Source organism: Cetorhinus maximus, chromosome 27 (assembly GCF_964194155.1).
Source record: "Cetorhinus maximus chromosome 27, sCetMax3.hap1.1, whole genome shotgun sequence".
In the NCBI taxonomy this organism is placed as follows: Eukaryota; Metazoa; Chordata; class Chondrichthyes; order Lamniformes; family Cetorhinidae; genus Cetorhinus; species Cetorhinus maximus.
In genome coordinates, this window is record NC_135905.1 from 25,556,764 (window position 1) to 25,575,153 (window position 18,390).

General features: G+C 38.8%; 1 protein-coding gene across 5 annotated transcripts in view; it reads right to left on the reverse strand.

The window, feature by feature from the left end:
- The window catches only part of gbf1 (golgi brefeldin A resistant guanine nucleotide exchange factor 1), a 200,391-nt gene that overhangs the window by 21,046 nt on the left and 160,955 nt on the right, over positions 1–18,390 (reverse strand). For all 5 annotated transcript variants that reach the window (XM_078530924.1, XM_078530928.1, XM_078530927.1 and 2 more), the window contains 9 exons: positions 17,027–17,263; positions 16,276–16,369; positions 13,424–13,600; positions 7,957–8,021; positions 6,348–6,471; positions 3,907–3,978; positions 3,350–3,444; positions 1,719–1,872; positions 218–443 (listed from right to left, as the gene is read on the reverse strand). In XM_078530924.1, coding sequence (XP_078387050.1) covers positions 218–443; positions 1,719–1,872; positions 3,350–3,444; positions 3,907–3,978; positions 6,348–6,471; positions 7,957–8,021; positions 13,424–13,600; positions 16,276–16,369; positions 17,027–17,263 — 1,244 coding nt within the window. The remainder of the gene's footprint in view (positions 1–217; positions 444–1,718; positions 1,873–3,349; positions 3,445–3,906; positions 3,979–6,347; positions 6,472–7,956; positions 8,022–13,423; positions 13,601–16,275; positions 16,370–17,026; positions 17,264–18,390) is intronic.

Sequence of the window (18,390 nt, forward strand, 5' to 3'; positions counted from 1 at the left end):
TACAGTTAAAAGTAGTTGAAGCACCAGGTGTTCAACATTCTCCTTATGTCCTTGTTTTCAGTTTGTTGTCTTCCCCCCACCTTTACCAGTGTCCATGTTGTTTTTGAACAACTAACTGAAATAGAGAAAAACACCAGCTGCTCAACAACAGTAGAAGCTTTGCTTTTCATTACAGGCGTGGGATTACTTAGTAACGGAGTTATTCTGGAAATCTAACCTGCATCATGGCTATCGACTCCAGATGTTATCTGCAGAGCAGGTGGAGGCTTGACTCCTGCACCAATACATTCTAAGAGAGTAAACAAGGTACACCAGTCATCGCTGGAGTGAATATTGGCAGCATTGGTCTTCAACAGCTCATGTAGGCCATATGCAATTTGTCGGCTCACTCTTGACAAGACAACTGGTTTCATCATGAGGAGAACTCTCAGGGAGAGAAGCACCTGAAAAATAAATGAGGAAGAGTTGATGTCACAGTCATCACTGGATTTTGTTGGGCAGTGAAGACACAAAGGTTTTTTTTTGGAAGAAAGTAATGTATTTACCAAAACAATTTACATAATCTCTACCTCACAGAGAGGTCAATAAAATCAAAATGGGCACTAACTTGCTGTTTGGATGAGAACACTGACAAAATGCTTGCAAGCTTGGGACTGAGAGATTGTCTTAGGGTAGAGTAAAATGTGCTTTATTCCACATCTGATTTTTATACCTGGTGCTCAAAATGTACAGTACCAGTCTGCAGCACAAACACCTCAATAAGCACAAAATTCTCCACAAAAATGCATGCTTCACAGTCAGTAAAAAAAATTCTCTCATTGACTCCCTCGAATTTTCCTAAATATCTGTCAGGTTGTCCCTTGGTATTTTTTTTTAAAATAGATTACTCTTAAGCAGCTGCACAACATATTTTAATGTCGGTCAGAAAACAATCCTTCTGCATAAAATTAAAGACGTGTCAAGTTGGAGAGATCTAAGATAATTGAAAAGCTTGGTTCTACATTAATGCTCACTGTATTGGTGCTGTTCCAATAATGTAATTCCCATTTGGAAGAATCAAATTGAGTTAACAAAGAGATAACGCAAAAACTATTCAACTTATTGGCTAGGCTGCCATTTGGATACCTTACTTTAGGAAGGATGTCAAGATCACGGGAAGAGCGTGTAAGAGATTAAGATCATAAGTAAAACCTCTCATGTCTGGTAAGAGAAGGCGAGATAAACTGGGCTCTCTTCAGTAGAATAAAGAAAGTTAAGAGGAGATATGATAGAGTACTCAAAATTATTATAGGTTTAGAGAAAGTAATCCAGGAAAAACTATTTCCAGCATCAACGGGTTAGTCTGAAGGGCAGAAATTCAAGATCTTTACAATGACAAAAGAAGGGGTTAGAAGAATAGGAAAATTGGTTGTATGAAGAAGGTTACAATGTCTCAACAAAAATAGCAGCAGAAGCAGCATCCATAATAGGTTTAAAAGAGAATGAGAGACAGTAGAAGTCCAATGGGCCAAATGGCCTCCTTCAGTGATTTAAAACTCTCTGACTCTACTGACCCAATTTTAACTCGGTAAGTGAATGGGGGTTGAGTGAGTTAAAATGTCACCATGTGTTGCAAGGTTAATTAATGCGAAAGAATACAAAGCTGCGTTTATTGGCTGAAGTTAAAAAATAAAACTTAAAGCCTTTTTTTAAAAAAAAGTTGTGCTTTTGCTGTGTACCTGTGGACTGATCTCCTCTCTGCGTAGTAACCGTATCGCCAGGCGAAGCAGACCAACAACCGCTCTTTCAACAAGGAAACACTGTTCTGTGGCATGAACAGTCAAATGATAGAGGTGGTCTCGTACAGTCTGCCAGACACAGGAAACACGATCTCTTTAGAAAGGTAAGAGAAAAGAAAATTGGTTAAAAGAGAAACACAGAACCCCTTCATTGTTAAGGTTTCTGAAGTAATCAATGAAAGTGGAAGAATAGTGAATTTCTCCCGTTTTGAAATAAACTGCATCCCTCCACACAAGTTCTCACTTGATTGGTGCAAATTCTTTCTAAGGCCCAGATGTTTGCTGCTTGTCAACATTGGATGGTAACTTAGACTCATAAGTGTAAGGCATTTGAGATTCCCCAAATCCAGGGGACGATTCCGAGCATCTACCTACATGCTTGGATATTCCTCAAAAGCAAGGAAAAAGAAATAAACTATGGCACGACAACCAGAAACTACATGTGGTTCCAAAAAATGGAAGCTGCTGAACCTAGCTATTGTGTAACCTACCAGTTAGGAAAAAGGATTTGAAAGTAATCTTATTTTTCAGAGGCATCCCTTTATCATTCAGTCTCCTGAGAAGCTGGAACAGTTAATGTAAAAATTCATGCAGGTTAGATATAATGTTATACTACTGTAACGATGAGCCTAATGCTCCTGCACAGAAGCTGGAGACTTTGCTTCAAACTTGGGGTTCCAAGAGATCCAATTCAAAGGGTAAAGAACCTTTATCTGAAGAATAGAAAAGCAGCAGAATGGTGTTATAGGAAGCCATGTGCAAAGAGGAAATCCACTGCACCACCAGCTATTTGCAAAGTCATGATCCCATTTTCAATCAGGTACTCAACAGGGGAAAGCCCATAAAATGTCAGGCCAGATTACACCCCTGCAGTGCAAAACAAGGAGTTACAAAGGACAAAATAAATTGAGGATTGCTCATCGCCTTCTCAAAATTCAAATATGTTTTTAAGAATTGGACCAGGAATATTTGGTAAACAACTTATTTAAACAACAACATTCTCCTGATAAAAGAAACCACCTTATTAGCTTAATAAAGATTCTGATGATATGTTTTGTCACCTCTCAATGAAATACTTACCCAAAATAAATTACAAAATTCAATTTTCAGAATTGCAAATATCTTTCGTGTATCTGGAAATCTGAATTTTCTACACTTCAGTTTGAGGTGAATATTAAGTTAGGAGAACTTGCAAAGATCAATTCAGCTTGAGGGATGGCTCTCAAGTAGGAAGCTACATGCTGGTTGATCTTCATGCTCAAGAGTCTTCAAGGAGGCCAATTCAGCCATGAAATCTATGTGATAATGGTGAACTTGTTTGGAAGGGTTGGTGGGATTATGTCACGTTATTTCAAGTATGCTTTCTGTCATATCAGTCCCTTGAATCATTTGACACCTTTTAAAAGCTTCCCATTTGCAAATAAAATTCAGGCCAAACATCAACAGCCCAAAGGAGGGACTGACCTTTTCTGCCTATGTGCTACAATTGACAATAAATCTGATGTGCGTTCAGCTTCTGAGATTAACCACAGCTCTTCAAACCTGAAGTAACCCAGCAACCTCCCACGTACCTGTTTTCCAGCACTATCCGCAGCAGCATTTCTAAGCAAAACGCCGCATCTTCTTCATCATAGGTCTCCTCGTCCGGTGTCACGGAAATGAGCGCCTGATGAAATTCCAGGTTAGAAAACCAAGTTTTAATATGGGCTAGGGGTACGAGAAAACTCTCTGAATCTAAACAAGCTAGACATTTCCAAACAAGTATCAATGTTAGATTAATTTTGCATTATGAATGCAACATGACCAATTCTGTAGCTTTATACAAAGAAAGAAATTAATGTTCAATTTGATAGATTAGTGTGCCCTTGTATTATGAGACAGTTATACTATACATCCTAAACTGGCGGAACAATGAAGTATAAATCTTTCCTTAATTTAGCAAATTCTTGTAACTCCAACAAAAACTTAGCAATCTATAAGTAACTACAATTCCCTGAACTTGCATCATTCGAGCAACCCCTTTAACAGGCCAGGACACATTAGCAGCTAAACAAAACCACCATGTTCAAGACCCAAGAAGCAATGATACTGGTGATTCCAGTTTGTATAATGTTTACTTCATAAATACCTTCATCAGTTCCTGAAGAGACTCAAGCTGAAGGAATTTACTCTCAGTAATCAGCTTCTCAGGGTCACATTGCTGAAACAAAAAAGTCAAAGAAAGATGAGCCAAATACAAGCAGGACAAGCAATAATGTTGTTACTCACCTGAGTAGTATACCAGGTGCCACTAAACATGAATTCAGCTAATAAATATTCTTTGCTCATACTCACGGAATCAATGTACCAAACACCGGCATCACCACACCTGGGAAGGTCCTGTCTCACCGACAGAGCAGGCCCACATGAGGTGGCGGCACAGTGGTATACAGTCGGGAGGGAGTTGCCCTGAGAGTTCTCAACATCGACTCTGGACCCCATGAAATCTCATGGCACCAGGTCAAACCTGGGCAAGGAAACCTCCTGCTGATTACCACCTGGTGTTGAACACCATTTTGAAGAAGCACTGAGGATGACATGGACACAGAATGTACTCTGGGTGGGGGACTTCAATGTCCATCACCAAGGGCAGATATTTTTCGCTTGGTGGGCGGGCGCGCACCTGGCCCATTCGAGTGTGAAATGAGGCACGATAGTTCAGTGGGCAGGGCACATACTGGAGCTGGCAGTGTGCCCGCCGACAATTAAAAGGCCTGTTAAAGCCATTAAGTAATCAATTAACGTAAAGTTTTCACTGCTCGTCCAGCCTATCGGTTGATGGGCAGGCGAAAAGGCTAAGCCGCCTTTGCATTTTTTTGTAAACCTCATCCACGGGCGGGATGAGATTTCCAAAAGCAAATAAAATAAAAACTTTAATTTTTCATTAATAACATGTCCCTACATGATAACATCCCAGCAAGACTTGTGCTCCAGAACTAGCTGCACACTTAGCCAAGCTGTTCCAGTATAGCTACAACACTGGTACAACACCAACAATGCGGAAAATTGCCCAGGTATGTCCTGTCCACAAAAAAACAGGACAAATCCAACCCAGCCAATTACCGCCCCATCGGTCTACTCTTGATCAACAGTAAAGTGATGGAAGGGGTCGCCGACAGTGCAACAAAGTAGCATTTACTCAGCAATAACCTGCTCACTGACGCTCAGTTTGGGCTCCACCAGGATCATTCAGCTCCTGACCTCTTAACAGCGTTAGGCCAAACTTAGGACAAAACAGCTGAACTCCAGAGGTGAGGTGAGAGTGACTGCCCTTGATATCAAGGAGCCCTAGCAAAACTGGAGTCAATAGGAATCAGGGGAAAGCTCTCCACTGGTTGGAGACAAACATAGCACAAAGGAAGATGGTTGTGGTTGTTGGAGGTCAATCATCTCAGGACATCACTGTACGAGTTCCTCAGGGTAGTGTCCTAGGCCCAACCATGTTCAGCCGCTTTATCATGATCTTCCCTCCATCATAAGGTCAGGTGGGGATGTTTGCACAATGTTCAGCACAAATCACGACTCCTCAGATACTGAAGCAGTCCGTGCCCATTTGCAGCAAGACCTGGACAATATCCAGGTTTGGGCTGATCAGTGACAAGTAGCATTTGTGCCACACAAGTGCCAGGCAATGACCATCTCCAACAAGAGAGAATCTAACCATCTTGCCTTGACATTCAATGGCACTATCATTGCTGAATTCCCCTAGCCAGCAAGTCCTACATCCCGTGAAAAGAATAATAATAGAAAAGAATATAACAACGCTAAAGGATTGGTTGTGAGATGATGATGTTGTGGCTCCTCTAAATCCTATGGTTTTGGGGGGCACGGGGAAAGTTGGGTCTGTCGATTCTGTGGAGGAATAGAATGAGATGGATAATTGGAAGATGAAGAACTGCTGCAGTTGCTGATTTGCAGCATTGTTAACCTGTTATTATTAAAGACCACACATTGCTGCATTTAAATAATGACGTTTGGGAGCTATGCCTCATAGAATTTGAAGATACCATTACCCAGAGTGCATGTGGATCTTCCCAAGATGGACATGTTAAGAATTCACATGCTGATATTTACACAGCTTAATTTCAAGGTCCATCATTAATGTGTGTCCACCTTTTCCCTTCAGCAAGCACAGACACACGCTGGGAAGAAATGAGAGCCATTTCAATTCTTCTTGATCTCTACTAGTGCTAAGTGGTATTTAACTAATAAGAGTATATTTTAGAATAAAGGCATGCTTTTACTCCCAGGCTATTAAAACCTATTAAAAATCATTGAGAAATCATAAAAACACATTTATGCAAACAAAATTAATGGGATAAAGAGAAGAAATGGCAAGGGGCAAAAGTCTGAAATAATGCAATGCAATAATTCTGAGCAGATGCACTGATTATATGAAAGCACCATTATCATATTCCCCTACCACAGTTTTCATTCATGGTTAAGTTGCATTAATTTCATTAGAAACTACAGAAGTCGACCAAATGTTAACCACCTTCCAGGCAGTGAAGTAGCATCAAGCTAATTTACCTTAATGCATTCCAGAGCTGCTTGTTTGGCCTCTTCATTCTCTACAGAGGGTCCCCTCAGGCTGGATTGCTCATTACCGCTTAATGTGAGCCAACTAACAAAGCTCAAGACTGTGGACTCACCACTGCATTTCAAAAGAAAACATATTAGCTGCTGAGAATTCTGAAAAACACATTTGTTGTACAGAAAATGGACAAAAATTACAGCAGAAATGTTGACATCCTTTAAGCTATTAATGGTTTTGTCCAGCTTTTTGTTGAAACTGCAGTCAGCATTTGTATATAATAGTTCAAATCACACTCAAAATCACTCCAAACTTCTATGTAATAATGATGAATTTTTGAACCACACTGCACAAGACCAAAAGACGGTAGCACAAAGCATTTTGATATCAGTTCTATAAAATTTACAGCACTTATTTTACGGTGGTGGTTTTACACAACGAGAATGGAGCATAATTAATACTTCAAGAGCTAATTCTTTTAATACCAATTACTACATATGCTTGTTATTCATCAGCCAAGAGGTGAAAATGGAGCAGGACATGGTAGCAATGAGAAAGGAAATCATCCTTGGGCCCATTCCACCAAACAACATTGAAATAGACTCTGGGAAACTACTGAGCTCTCCCATTTCCATCCCTCCCCAACCCCCTCTTTACCAATAGTGTTAACAACCCTCAAGGATTGTCCTGCAGTGACCAGGAATACAAGATTAATCCCCTGGACACTGCTGTGAGCAACGCAAGAGAAAATTCACAGGGGAATTAAAAAGATTGTGTTTTTTATTTTAAATTGGAACATTTTGGTTCATTGGTTGGAAAAATAGTGGTGATAAGAAAAAAGCTGTTTGACGGGGGGTTGGGGGTTGCAGATGAAACTGCAAGGAATATGTCCCGACTTGGTAACACTCCCTCCACTCATCACCCAAACATCCTCCACTTCCCTGTCCGCCTCCTATTATTCCACCTTCCCCCCCTCTCCCTGCGCCCCCCCCGCCATTGCCCTAATCTCATTCTTCCCATTTACTATTCACTTCCCTTTCCCCATCATCCATCAATATCCTTCAACCTTTTCTCCTCCCCACTATCACCTCAACCCCCCTCTCTCCCACTGCAGCTGTCTCCTCCCTTTGTTGGGTCTAGTTACCCTCTGCCTGTTGTTGGGTCTAGTTACCCTCTGCCTGACCTGAATACTTCATTTGGTTTCAATTCTCCAAGAGCACTGCCATGTAATATTAACTGGTATGTATTCTCTAAATCAAACTGAAATGGACAGGACAGGTGGAGGTTTTAAATGATTATAATGTGATAACACTGGGGCCGGATTGCTCAGTTGGCTAGATAGCTAGAGCGTGATGCAGAATGACACCAACAGCATGACTTCAATCCCGGTTCTGGCTGTGGTAGTTCAGGCAGGCCTTCCTCCTCACCTAGCCCCACACTTGCAGGATGATGCCCTTCAAGGTATATATAACTATTTGTCTCTCTCTAATGGAAAAACATAGCTATGGTCCTTTGTGGACTATGGCTAATTTCCAAGTAACACTCAAAATCTAACATCAGTCAAGCACAATTTGAATCATTCAATGATACAAATGCAGTTCCTACCGATTTGAGGGGGTTTCTTCACGCTGGAGAGAGATTTTCCCATTGGGTTCAACAAAGTCTTCGACCTTCATGAACAAAATAACTTTGAGAATCATAATTGGTCAGTTCTATTTTATCTAAATGCTTTAAAAACAAGGTTCAGAAACAGGTTTAAACTAAAACTGTCAGCATAATTAGGTAATTATGTAATATAAAACAGGCAATAGCTAATAAGAACAATTTTTTTTATCCTTTCATGGGATGTGGGCATCGCTGGCAAGTCCATCCCTAATTGCCTATGAACTGGGTGGTTTGCTAGGCCATGTCAGAGGCCAGTTAAGAATCAACCACATTGCTGTGGGTCTGGAAATCGCACGTAGTCCAGACCAGGTAAGGATAGCAGGTTTCCTTCCCTAAAGGACATTAATGGACCAGATGGGTTTTTACAATAATCATGGTCACCATGAGACTGGCTTTCAATTCCAGATTTTATTAATTGAATTTAAATTCCACCAGCCACTGTGGTGGGATTTGAACTAGTGTCCCCAGAGCATTAGCCTGGGCCTCGGGATTACTAGTCCACTAACTTTATCACTACACTACCATCTCCCCCATTTTATGGAGTTCCTCTGATCTTGCACCTAAGTAGGAGATCGAGAGACACCAGTCAGAAGTATACCTTACATTAAGAGATTAAACATCGCTTCATACCAAAATGGTCAGGTTTTCAAAAAAATTAAGGTTTAGAAACAGGAAAAAATACTTGGTATACTATACCAATGTTGCAATGGAATTTCAAATCTTGTCATGAGATTGCCATACTTAGTATTGCTGTCTCTAGTTACAGTACATTTGCAAAGAACTGTCCATAAGCTTTCAACAGAGCAACAATGAACTAACTAAATAAGACTGACAATTGAGAAGTGGATCAAACTTCTGTCAAAAATATAACTTCTTAGCATTTTCAACCGTACAATAGTTTTTCACTCAGTCTCTTCCAAACACATCAGTGAAACAGGTTGAGCAGTAGATCACTGCTGATTCAGTTTCTGCTCATCTCTACATCACCAGCTGTATAGTCACTCTCAGGATTAAGATCAAGCACTTCATCTGCTTTCATCTAATTGGTTTAGATGAAAATACATGCAACATTTTTACTCGGAAGCTTGAAAGGTCAGGGCACAACCTATTATTTCATCCGACGATTTTCTTTTACCAAAGCACAACTGGCTTTACAGGGTAATACTAATACCTATGCCTACATGTAAAATAAAGCCTTCCTACGTTAACCATTACAAGCAGAAGTAATGGGGTAGAATTTCTGCCCAGGTTCCCCCAATGCCCCATCAGCAGAATTATCAGCAGAAACCCTAAAGAAAAGGTGTGAACAGCTATTTGCACAGTTCACCTGATCCTGCACTAAAGTGTCAGGAGCCCAAGAGACATCAGTCAGAAACATACCTCGCTGATTAGAAGTAACAGCCCTTCAGTGTGTGTGGAAAAAAAATTTAAACTATTTAAAATCAAGAAACTGAACAGCAGGTGGCATCATCACCTTGCTATAAGCAAAGTTAGATCATAACAAGTGGCCATCCTTTACTCAGGTCCTTTCATTGCCTTCTTTCAGCTGTGTACTTAGAGAATATTAATACATTTTAAATGTAAACACTCAGCAGGTAAGGATACCAAACTGAAGTCTGCAAACCACATGCAATGTAGGTTCAGAACTTCAGACCAGCCTGAGAAATCATGCCTTTACAGATTTCCTAGCTTTGCTTCCCAGGGACCCACTGTTCTCCAGCTCATTGCTCAATATGAGTGCAATGGGGTGTTCCCAATTGAAGTTTGGAAGCCGTCAAATTTAATGCCATCAGAATTGAACAGAACATGACAGTCAGCATCAACTAAATCATGTGCATGATCCAGCAATGTCATCCTGGGTGCTTTTTTGATGCAGCTGAAGTTAATCTCTCTTCAACTTCATTGACATTTATGCAGCAATTCTCTTTACAGACATAAGGCTCATTGGCTGCACTCAAATATTTTTATTATGCAAAATGATCTCTAATCAATTTTTTTCTTCAAGAACTTGATTGTCCCTAGTGCTTACAACCTACTGCACTCAACCATCTTAAGTTTCTCTGCCACACTAAGTTTAGTTTGGGCATGTGGTCAAGCACTTCAGTTTGGGGTGGATGAGGCAAGTATAATGCACAATACTAAATTTTCCTCAGAACGCATAAGTCAAAGCACATCATAATCCAAGATTTACAGTATGCACAGTGAATTTCAGCTACATTACAAAAATGAAAGACACATGAACATACCAAATAGGAGCATAAGTAGGCCATTCGGATCCTTGAGCCTACTCTGCCATTCAATAAGATCATATCTGATCCGTTTGTGTTTTGGTTTCCACATTCCCACCAACCCCCGATAACTTTGAATACCTTACCTAACAAGAATCCAACCACCTCTGCCTTAAAAATATTCAGTGACATCCTCCCCCACCGCCCCCCACTTCCACCGCCTTCTGAGGCAGAGAGTTCCAAAGTCGTACAACCCTCAAAAATGTTTTCCTCATCTCAGTCCTAAAAGGGCGACCCCTAATTTTCAAACAGTGCCCCCTAGTTCTGGATTCGTCCATCAGAGGAAACATCCTTCCCACATCCACCTTGTCAGGACCATTCGGGATCTTATATACTTCAATCAAGTCACCCCTCATTCTTCTAAACTCTAGTGGAACAAGCCCAGTCTGTCCAACCTATCCTTACAAGACAATCCACTCATTCCAGGTATCAATCTAGTAAACCTCCTCTGAACCACCTCCAATGCATTTACATCCTTCCTTAAATGGGGAGATCAAAACTGCACACAGTATTCGAGAGGCGGCTTGGCTTGTACTCAAGCTATTCATGCTTCTAACCATCCTGACTGAATAGAAAGTGCTGTCCCAGCACTTTCAACAGGATAAATTTACAATATCATCACCAGCCCATCACAGTGGAATTTCGCTGAAGAAAACATGTGAGCTTTCCCTCAAAGGCGTGATTATTACAACAATGCATAATGTTAGATCAAAATCAAAGGAAATACAGCAATTTAGAGATTGTAACACTTTTCACTGAAATCTGTTTCTCAAATTATGGTGTGGTTTTTGACAAACGAATTAGCTGGGATTTTTGACTTGTCAGGCTAGAATAAACAAAAGTCAATTCAAACCTTTTAAAGCTAATTTAGCACTCAGTAAATTTTAAATCATGACAGTCTGTTAATGTATCTGATATTAACAACCAGCTCATATTTCAGCAGATTAATATAACCAGCATCTTGTAGCAGTGAGGAGCTGAACTTTCAATGTTTAACCTTTTGAGAGGTCAGGCGACGAACCTGCTGATAATCACAGAATGATGAACGGATACTGATATAGCTACAATTTCAGCAATAACGGCCCTTTTAACACACAGTTATAATTTTTCTCGTTCGATGTTGAGTGCCTACATTCCACAAATAACAACTTCTACACTTCCCACCCCAATTTCACAAGGCCAGTATGTTACAGCGATTTAAGGGAGAAGTAAGGGTGTAAAGCAGATAAGGGAAGCTAAAATGAAAATAGTTAAATTAAAATTGTGTCCTCAAGGCATTTCTGCATAAAGTTTCTTTGTGCTGGTACCAATATTATAATCTGATAGAGTGTATTTTGTTTCATCAAAATAAGACATTGAACAATATCAATTGCTATTAAAAATCTTGAATAATCTTACTTCCTGTTGACCAAAAGCAGACTAGATCACCATTTTTTAAACATTGCCATTCAGTGAGTCCACCTCACACTGGCTAATAATTCAACTGCCCCACCTCGTTCCAATCCAACTTTCCATCCCTGGTCATCTGTGGTGAGCTCAACTCACACTTCAGCACAGCATTTCATCTCCCGATCCCTTGCACCCTCCCCAGCCCTCCAGTCTGAACACCAATTTTATCAATTTTTGATCGGAGCTGTTGCTCCCACTCACATTCCAGTGTTCTCTTCTATCATGGAACTACTTTACTCACCTCAGGTATTTGTCATACTTTTTCAAAGCCTGAATGAGGTAACCTTTGTGTGTACGCGTCAATTCTTCCAGATCTTTAACACTGCCATTAAATCAATCAGCTGTCTCTTAATGACAAACTTAGTAGAGCTAACTTCCCACTAGTAGAGCTCCCTCCCACATTACGCTGGTCTCACATGTCTTCCTTGAGTTAAAAACTAAGGAAGAGGAGGGGTATACCATATCCTGGCGAACCTGCCCCTCCATTCAATACAATCATGGCTGATTTTCTACCTCAACTCCACTTTCACACATGGGCCCCAGATCCCTTGATTCACTGAGAGACCAATAATCTATCTATCTCAGCCTTAAATCAGTTCGACATTGGAACATCCACAACCCTCTGTCATATAGAATTCCAAAGATTCATAACCCTTGAGTGAAGAAATTCCTCTTCAATATCAGTCCTAAATGATCAAGTCCTTATCCTGAGACTGTGCCCCAGATTAAATTCCCCAGCCAAGGACAGAACCTCAGTGTCTACTCTGTCAAACCCCTCCAGAATCTTGTATGTTTCAATGAGATTCCTGAATAATGGTTTCCATACACATATTAACCAACATTGGCTCTTTTCAGATGTTGGTGGGCATTGCTGCATAGCTCCAGCCTTTCCTGCCTTAGCTTTTATTCGACTTCTGTTGAACATATCTTATTGGCTTTGAGAGATGGTCCAATGCCACAAATCTTCACTTCAACATTTCATGCACAATGTTCCCAGATACTATAGGCATCGCTAATTTAATCGGAAGGGAGAAACATTCTTGTACAGGGATTTTGAAATGACATCAAACCATGTTTTCAACAGTTTGGATGTTCCTGCATGTTATTGAAATAATTCTTGGAACTCACCAATCTTATTCAGTTGTCATAAGTGAATGCACCTTTCTAATTCTGATTTTTAATTTTATTTTATTCATTCTTACAATATGGGCATCACTGGCAAGGCTGGCATTTCTGTCCATCTCGAGTTGTCCTCAAGAAGGTGGCAGTCAGCTGCTTTATTAAACCACTGCAGCCTCTGCATTGAAGAATATGTTGGGTTGGGGGTGGGGAAAGAGTGCTGCCAATTACTGCGTGTATTTATTCTTTACTTAAGCCAATCATTTTCCAACTGAGCAGTGAAAATATCCTTCACTCCCGAAGTGTTTTACAGCAACATTTTCCGCAAAATTTATGGTCATATTTTAAACATGCTCTTGTTGCCATCTCAACAGCTATCTTGATTTTGTTATGTTTGCCAGAGACTAAATGTCATTGATCTCAGAAAACAAACATCACAACGGCCATATATTTTATTATAAACTCATCATTTTTCTTCTTTGTGCACAGGTTATCACAATTATTGATCAGAATTTAATTTAACAACAAGAAGTACTTCAAGAAATGCTTACCTCCACCATGGCTTTGGGCAAAAGCTCAGCACGGAAAAGCTGCAGCATTGCATCCATAATGTTCTTCCACCCCTCTCTAAGAATGTCACCATGACGATGCGACAAATTAAACACCGTCTTGGCTGCAAGTTGAGCCTTTGCATTGCTACCAAAAACATTTGGAAGATTCTCTACAGTCTGCAGGAAGAGAACACAATACAGTGGATTAACAGCAAAAAAAAAAGCATGGCGAATGTAGCTGATTTAATCAAAAGTTGTTGAGCCTAGGTTGGCATGGTTGTCAACTCACGAAAGGAAGAAGAGAAATTCAGCCAAAAGAGCATAAGTCTCAATTAGATTTTGAGTGACGTAGGCAAGAGAGTAACATGAACAATGTGGATTATAGTGAGAAGGACAGAAACTTGAGGCAAAAGGGAAGGAAAAACTGCTGGCATGAAGCCAATGAGGAGGAGCAAATACTGTCACCATGTTCTCAAACTGACGAACACTGTTCAGCAGCAGGTCCATTAAGTGAGGTAGCAGAAATCAATGTCCATTGTTTTATCAAAACAGATATTAATCCAAATTTAAGAATGGGGACGATATCGATAGCATGAGCTAAACTCAAGTCTCATGTGTTCACTCCAGTATTAAGATCTGGTGAAATGACCCACTGGCAGGTAATTATATTTGGCAGATCTGAATCTTGAAAGGTGCTGTAGGTTAGTGGTAAAATTCAACCTGAATTAAGAGGAGAGAGATATCTCTAGATCATCGCACTATCAAATGTCTAATTTTTTTTGAAGTCTATGGTATAGGTTTACTGCAGTCTACTCCTCAATTCCACAACTCAAAAGTTTAATTTTCTTATTTACGTACTAATTCCCCTCAGTGCCGGCTATTTTATGGTGTTTGATTTCAATAGATTATTTTTTTTAAATGCAAAAAGTTTATTATCAGTACATTTATGTAGTGTAAAGAAAAATTATTTTTAACTGCGCATTTTAACTTTCACATCATATTTGTAGATGCTGTCAATGTCCACAACCTAAGTGCCCAATGCTCACAGGACTAAGTCTACTAAATTCTCAAATTATATCTGTAGCATATTAAAACCCCATTACATATAAAACGCAGTCATTTATTTTTGTGTTCAAAACATCCTCACCTTAAAATAGTCCAGTGGTGTTTTGCATAAAGTTTTAATTAATTCCGGACTTTCCTGAAGATTTCGCTCCGATATAAACTTATTTGCTTACTTTTGACAATTCTCAAAAACAATTTCAATTAAAGTTTTAGCAGAGAAATCATTAAATCTTTGAACACCTGGTACTGCAAATACATTTTTCTAGGCAATCTTAATAATCCAATTCAAGTTGTAATGCCCACATTTAAATATGGAAGATTTAAATTGAAACAGAAAATGTATTTAAATGAATTTAAATCCAAGGTTTGATTTTGGATCAAGAATTTCAACTCATTTGAATCCTTTGCTTCCTGTTATAGGAGTTTACTATAAATGGCAGTTGATTTTATTATATGGTACAATATTCATGATGAGATGATTTACAGTCTGCAGTTTCCCACTCCTCTCTGGGTGATGAATAATGCAGTATAATTGCCAGGCATATGTTGGACACAATGCCTAACCAATGATGCATATTTTAAAATGTGATGTGAGCTCTATATTGATATCCTAGCTGGATTTCTTCTTCATTTAAACGTGGGCATTACAACTTTGAATTGGATTATCACGATTGACTAGAAAAATGTATTTGCAGTACCAAGAGTTCAAAAATTTAACAATTTCTCTAAAACTTTAATTGAAATTGTTTTCAAGAATTGCCAAATAAAAGTAAGCAAATAAGTTTAACATACTTCCAACAACACTGTACCTAAATGCATCTGATGTTGAAAGTTCCGAATATATTTCATGAATTAAGTTATTTACATACTTCCCTGCCTCCATCAGACAATGGAGTTTGTTGAATGGATCATGTGACAGTGAAGGACTGTGACAAAAATTATAAGGTTGAAGTTGTTTCTATATTCTTCATGTTTCAAACAGTGCACCATCTACTGTTAACCCACTTGTTAAAGATGCACTAAAAGGGGAGAGCTAAAGATTATTTAAGGATGAACAATGTGGCTAATGATGTAATAAATGTGCTGGTGTTATTTAACAAGAAAATTATGCTTCCTGGTGTCAGTTATGTTTAAGCAGAAGAGCCAAAGCTAAAATATGGGCTGTTACGCTTCACCCAATGTTTCTCTTAGACTGCTTTTATATTGTTATCTAGATTCTGGGAGCCTGGTATCCATAAACTAGGTCCCAAAGTTGTAGAAACTGTTTTTCATAGCCTGGCACCCACACATATAGATATCTTGAAGCAATTTTGTCACCATTTCTACCACATCATTTATAGTTGAATCAAATGAATTTTGGATAGTTTCAAAAATCAAATGATTTTTTAGTTTTAGTTTTGTTTCTTGTTCATTAACTAGGTCCAGCTAGTTTAGTTTACCAACATATCAAAATAGAACACATATCACATTTTGTCTACATGTGCCTAGGAATTATGCTACATTATTCCTCATCAAGAGGGGAGTGGAAGACTCCAGACTGTAAATTATCCCATCATGAATACTGCACCATATAATAAAACCAACTGCCATTTAAACCAAACTCCTATAACAGGGAGCAAAAGATTCAAATGAGGTGAAACTCTTGATCCGAAAACAAATCTTGAATTTAAATAAATTTCTTCATTACTATTGTTAACAAATTCAAAGCACATGTGTTACAGTGTATAAATTACCTCAGTAACTTTCAAAAGGAATACTAGTTAGGTGAAACAATGAAGACTACCAACCTCACTGCTAAGAGCCGTAAATTTGCACAGGGAAATGATAAGGTTGTCAAACACATCACTTAGTCCATAATGAGCCGAGATCATTGCACATTTTCTGAACATGGGAGAAAGAAAAATGATCACTGCACAGAAAGATTAATCAGGTCTTTATGTTTAACCTTCTTCAGGGTTAAAACAAAGCAGAGTATGATTTGATCGTACATTTAACTAAATGATCAAATTTAGTTTGTAATGGAACATAAGAGTTATTCATAATTTCAGTGAACACTGTAGAAATACACAAAAAATAAGATACCTAAATAAATAAGTTCAAGTTAAATGATATATGTCTGATCAATAAGAGCTACTGATGATACCAATCCTTCTAAAGCATAATTAGACTACACAAAGATTCAATAAAAGGTTTGGCTTACAGATGAATTATTTAATTGCAGAACATTACAAATCAAAACTGCAAATGCAATCAGTGCTGGAAACTCTTTTGTGTTGGAATAAGGAACAAATTTGATTAAAGCAAGAGGTGAAGCAGAGTGTTTCATCTTCCAGAAGTTCCCATTTTCAGCATCATACACACATCAGTTATCACTGTTCCACAGATTTCAGCTATAGCATGACTGAGCTCTTGTAGCATTTGTTCTATTTACACACTTTGGACAAACATGAATTCCTGCTTTCTACTACGGAGATCCCTCGTGTATAATAATGTATTATTAAGGCACAAGTGTTTAGATTAATGTTCCAAAATTTTTACCTGAAACCGGATATTGCCTTCTGTATTATAGTTTCATCTAAGCTCTTGTCGAAAACATAAGAAAGTGCAGCTATGGTGGGACCCCAAGTCATGGTGAATAAGTCATGATCGTAGCTTCCAGGAGGTACGTGGAGGAAAATGCCTTCTGATGAGCTCCCACGATTCAAAAGTACATTCCATACATAGTTCTCTTTCACAAAACCAGTTTGTTCCTCTGGCATCACAATCTCATCATTCCTGTAATAAAAAGGATGAAAATTATTTTACATATTGTACTAATATAGCACCCCAAGGAGGTTAGGACACACCTGACTCTGTAAATAATAAGTAAATTTTATTTCAGCCTATTTCCCAACCATCACTTTATCCTGAATGCTGAAATAATTATTTCCTCCAAATTTTGCGAAGGTTTCATTTGGGGGTGGTGGAGATTGCAGAGAGAAGTTTATTTTCCAATTTGTATACCGTATATCAAGGTTGTACAGGTTAATTAGGTACAATTAACACTCATCTGAACCAAAAAGGACCCACAAAACAGAAGGACCAACATCAAACATGGCTATAAAAATGAAGTCACTGCAAACAATTAAAACAAACTTTAGTTATTATTGTGAATATCGTTCTGTAGCCTTCAAAACCTTTTACAACTACTCTTGTCTTTTAGTTAGGTGTTTTAATCAACATTAATCAGCATTTGTTCTATAGTAGGGATCTATAGGGACCTCTATAGTAGAAAGCATCAGTGAATCTATTAAGATAAGACTTTAAGAAATGTTGGCATTTCATTGGGCAAATGCTTCACCTGCTATAATACTGAGCCATACAGGCCAAGAATTTTCTAGTTCCAATCCACGGAGTGCATTCACATCAGGCATCAGCATTTCTGATAAAAAAATCAGTCGGGCAAGCCTATTAGGTTTCAGTTTTCGTAAATAAATGAACCAAAAGTGATTCTGAAAACACTGGTAAAAATCCTAGAACCCACAAAATAACAAGAATTTAACATATTCAGTAACTATAAACTGATGACCCTGGTCGCCAGCCGATATTCAAGAGCTGTTTCTGATGGGGTGTTTTGAGCTTTTAGTGGCTTTTTCAACCTGTTCAGTAGCTATGTGCAGTTTTTCAAGTTGGCATATACAGTACAAGTATCCTCATTAACAACTTTCAATCTTCAGTTACAGCACTAGATTGTGCAAAAAAAATCCAGCCCGTGTCCCTACATAACAAGAGCAGCTAAAGTTAGAAATTAATTCATTGGACACAAAATGCATTGGATGCTCCGAGGATTTGCTAAGTTGCTATATAAATACTTTGCTCTTCCTTCCGAGTTAATTTTAGAAATATAAAATGTTCCCATGAGT